General features: G+C 36.6%; 1 protein-coding gene across 1 annotated transcript in view; it reads right to left on the minus strand.

The window, feature by feature from the left end:
• Positions 1-4221, minus strand: part of LOC104618298 (nicotinamide mononucleotide adenylyltransferase 3-like) — a gene marked incomplete at its 3' end in the record, with an annotated part of 11219 nt that overhangs the window by 1612 nt on the left and 5386 nt on the right. Inside the window, exon 2 of the mRNA XM_010283852.1 lies at positions 1912-2095. Within this exon, the coding sequence (XP_010282154.1) occupies positions 1912-2095 (184 nt within the window). The remainder of the gene's footprint in view (positions 1-1911; positions 2096-4221) is intronic.

Raw genomic sequence — 4221 nt, forward strand, 5'->3', positions numbered from 1 at the left:
GCAGAGAGGGTTACGTTATTTTAAAGATACACCAAAAAGGACAAACCAATCTGTTAGTTTATCAAGCATTTTCTGAACTGTGTATGAAGCTTTGAAGACCTATATAATTAAATCACAAGCACAATTCAACAGAAGTTGTGTAAGATAGATCTTTGTCAATTCTAAATTAATTCGTAGTATATCTGCACCACAATCAAATCTACATTACAAGAAGAATGAATGTAGTTCTTTGGTTACTGACAATACTGTTTTCTTGTCTAGGAAGAATATTCAAGAATAGCAGCTAGGTGTGAAAAAGCTCTATCATGTTCCCTCCTCCTCTCTAAAAAAAAAAAGCCTTGAGAGAGTCTCCAAAATTTCCATACTCAATGTAACAGGCAACTAATAGCACTGCCACAAGTGGAATAGGAGTTTTGCTGCTTACAATTCTTTTATGTCATAACTATTTGGAAGCCTCTGCAAAATCTACAGATTTTGATGAATTATGACACTTTCATGGCACTCAGGTAAAACAAGTACTGTAAGAAAAGGCCATTCATGTGTCTCAGGACACAATGTGCTACTGCAGTTAAGTGCACAATTCAAAATACTGATAAGAAGAGACATTTAGGTACAATAGTATTTTTTGCCTCTGCCTTGCAATAGCAAAATCTCTTTCTATTGGTACTAAAGTTTCCTACCTGAGGGAGCTTATAGTGAAGGCAGCAATTGGTTCTTCGTTCTTTGTCCAGGGAAGAATCTATAGATTCAACGCTTGTGAAGAAGCACAACTCCACAATAAACCTGTTTATACAGATAAGGATCTAGCCCTAAAGCCACCTCTTTTTTACATATTCACGTGTGACAGTTAAAATACAATATAAACAGGTCTGATTTTTAATTGCTTTCACACACAGAGCCATAAGAGCCTTCTGGGCAGTTCTTGGAAGGCACATTTTAGAGCCTTCAGCTATACAAACAACTGTTTCCAGTTAGAAAGTAACCTTGAAAAAGTGGATAGAAATGAAGAATCATTGATAGTTCTTACTTACTTTCTTCACAGACATCCATGAAGTCTTTAACAGTATCTGTTGGCTTCTGTAGCATCTACATTTGCAAAAAGTGGCTAGCACAAGCAGCTTGTATTTTCATACCTTGCCCTGTAATGCATTTATTACCAAGACCAACCACATGGGAAAAAGGCACATTTCAAGGTCCTTACACCAAGTTAACAGGTTTTGGACAAATTGTTAAATTTTTCCTTCCAGCACAAAACCACAGCAAACGCAGTGATTTTGGAAGAAAAAATCCGCAGTTATGGGCTGGGGTTTAACTTGCCTTTAGAGTTAGTAAGAAAACTTTTCATGGATGTGTGAATAAAGAAACCTGCAGTCATAATAATGCCAACATGGCTAATCTGGAATAGGGATGCTCGTGAAGTATAGGTTTGTTTGCAAACTCTCTTACTTTCTGATTACGGTATCTATATTACCTGCATAGAGACTTAAAAACAAGAGAAATAACATGAGAGCCAAGAACTTTTCTGCAGAACTCCTTCAGTGATTATAATTTTGCAAGACCCTTTCTTGGCAGAGGTTTTCCACATGCATCTAACTAAATAGTCATCTAAATGGCACAAATGCAGTACTGTGGAGTATTGCATAGAGCTGGGGAAAGCCTATCTGCTTCGCTCTAGGGATGGAAAGACGCCAGATGGGGAATCCTGACTACACAGCCTTTCTAAAGGAAAGTGATGTGAATTTTCATTGCTCACGGGTATAATATTTTATCTCGTAGCAGATGATGCTATAAACAGACACGTTCTGCTTTGCTTGGGTGTTTTACAGGAGCAAGTTCTGTGCAGTGACCTGGTAGCCTGATAGATTTTTGTCAATCAGTAGCTTCATAAAGGAAAAAAAAAGAAGTAATTACCTTAATACTTTTACTGTCTCTGTCCATGTCTCCTGCTCACTCTCCCATGGATCAACTCGAATCCAGTCCGATGTCTCCAGTGCTAGTTTAGCCATTGCTATCCGGTGTCTTGCTGAAACCAAGCCTTTCTTTCTGTACTCGTCATTAACAGGAGACATTATGCCTTCAATCACCTGATATCTTCCTTTTGGAAAAAAGAAAAGAAAAAAAGAAAAAAGCCATCTTCATAGAACCTTGAAAATTTAGCGTGGACAGGACCTTGGGAGATCATCTAGTACAACTGCTTCAAAGCATGGTTAACTTCAAAGTTATAAGAGACTATGAACAACTTGATCTAGGTATTATTTTTAATATAGAAACATCAGTTTAAAAAATTAAAAAGCAGCCTTCTTTTTCCTCTGTAAACTGCTCACAATTACTATCAACACATTTAAACTATCAAATGATTCAAAAAGGAAACCTGGATGAATATACAATTTTCAAACAAGCAGAGATTCTTATAATTTATAACAAAAACTACCAAAATCACTAGATATAATTGTTTTATATTCTAGTAAATACAGCTTTTATATAGGCAGAGTAATGGATGACTTAAGTGACCACTGCTTTGTTCTTAAGCATCTGATACTTGTTATTTATCAAAATCATTGTGCCTTTTCATTGTGTTAAAGCAAGAATTATAGCATATTAATGCAGCTATGATTAATGTGATTCAGACAAATCAGAAGATTCGAGAAGAAAGACAGGGCTAATGGAGTCTAAAATGAGACTTACAGCACTATGGTCCAAACATCAGCTTAGCGGCTATTAAAGATCCTTTCTATCTGGCCGATCGTGTTAATTAAATTTGAAAATATGCCCATATTTTTCTACTCTTGTAACATAATGTAATCATTAACACAACAAGCTCTTTTTGTTAGACTTTGAAGTTCTGGCCTCAAATCAGGAAACAAAAATGTAGCTCTCATTTTAATAAATCAACAGGGAAATAAAGCACTGATATGAGCTGCATCGCCCAAGAAACAAAGAGGAGAGAAAGGGTGTTTCAAATAAACAGAAATGAAACAAAATGATTTCTAGTGCAACTAGAGTGACTATGATAAGTATGATACTGAAGGGGAAAAAAAATTGCTTTCCTTTTTTCTAATTCAATTGTTTCAACAAAGAAACTTAAATGCAGTAAGTTCCCTCTACTGCTTTGTAATGAAAATGATACACCTGGACTCATAATTTCTGATACTGGCACACAACAATTTAATATTCTAAAACAGCAATTTAGTAACTTCACATTTATATTGATGTAATAGGGTAAAATTTTCAAAAGAACTTAAGTGAGTTGAAACTTACAAAAAATAGCATTAAGATTTAATGAGATTTACAGGCCTGTCTCCTGTTAAAAAGTCAGTCCAAGTTACCCTCTGTTTTAAAACATTCTCATTATAGGCAAAATTATAAATTTTGCAATTTTTGAGCAAGGTAAAATTTTTCAGAAACATGCAAGATGTGACCTGAACTGGCCAAAGGGATATTCCACACCATATGACATCATACTCAATATTTAAACTGGGAGACGTTCAGAGTTACGGCATTTTGTCTTCCCAAGTAACCATTATGCATGATGGAGCCCTGCGTTCCTGGAGATGGCTGGACACCTGTCTGCCAAGGGGAAGTGGTGAATGAATTCCTTGTTTTGCTTTGCTTTGCATGCAAGGCCTTTTGGTTTTGTCTTTATCTCAACCCATAAGTTTTCTTACTTTTACTCTTCCAGTTCTCTCCCCCATCCCACCAGAGGGGAGCGAGAGACTGACTGTGTGGTGCTTAGTTGCCAGCTGGGGGTAAACCATGACACCAAGGAGACATTTCAAAGAGCTTTCCTCTGTGAAACATCTGCAATACCTATTTTTAAATCAGGACCCACTCTTTTGCTTTCACTGAAATGAAGCTAATCTCTGCACAGTGAACCAAAAGAACATTCTCCTAATTAGTGGTGTCTGTATTGTGCCAGACACAAACATGAGAGAATTCCATTCTAGTCCCCAGAAACAATAAAAATCTCCTTCAAATGTGTCTTGTGGCATTGGCAAATATATGTTCCTATGTGACAAAAAAACACACGTTATAAAAAAAAAGAGGTTGTTAGCTCATTGTTTTAATTACAATAGCTGAAGAAACTTTTGAGTTCTAGTTCATGCTTTGGACTGAGCATCATTGTGAAACAAATACGTGTGAGGGAGCCCTGCTTGCCTGGAGGCAGCTGAACAACTGCCTGCCAATGGCAAGTAGTGAATGAATTCCTTGGTTTGCTTTGCT

Source organism: Phaethon lepturus, unplaced genomic scaffold (assembly GCF_000687285.1).
Source record: "Phaethon lepturus isolate BGI_N335 unplaced genomic scaffold, ASM68728v1 scaffold18440, whole genome shotgun sequence".
NCBI lineage: Eukaryota > Metazoa > Chordata > Aves > Phaethontiformes > Phaethontidae > Phaethon > Phaethon lepturus.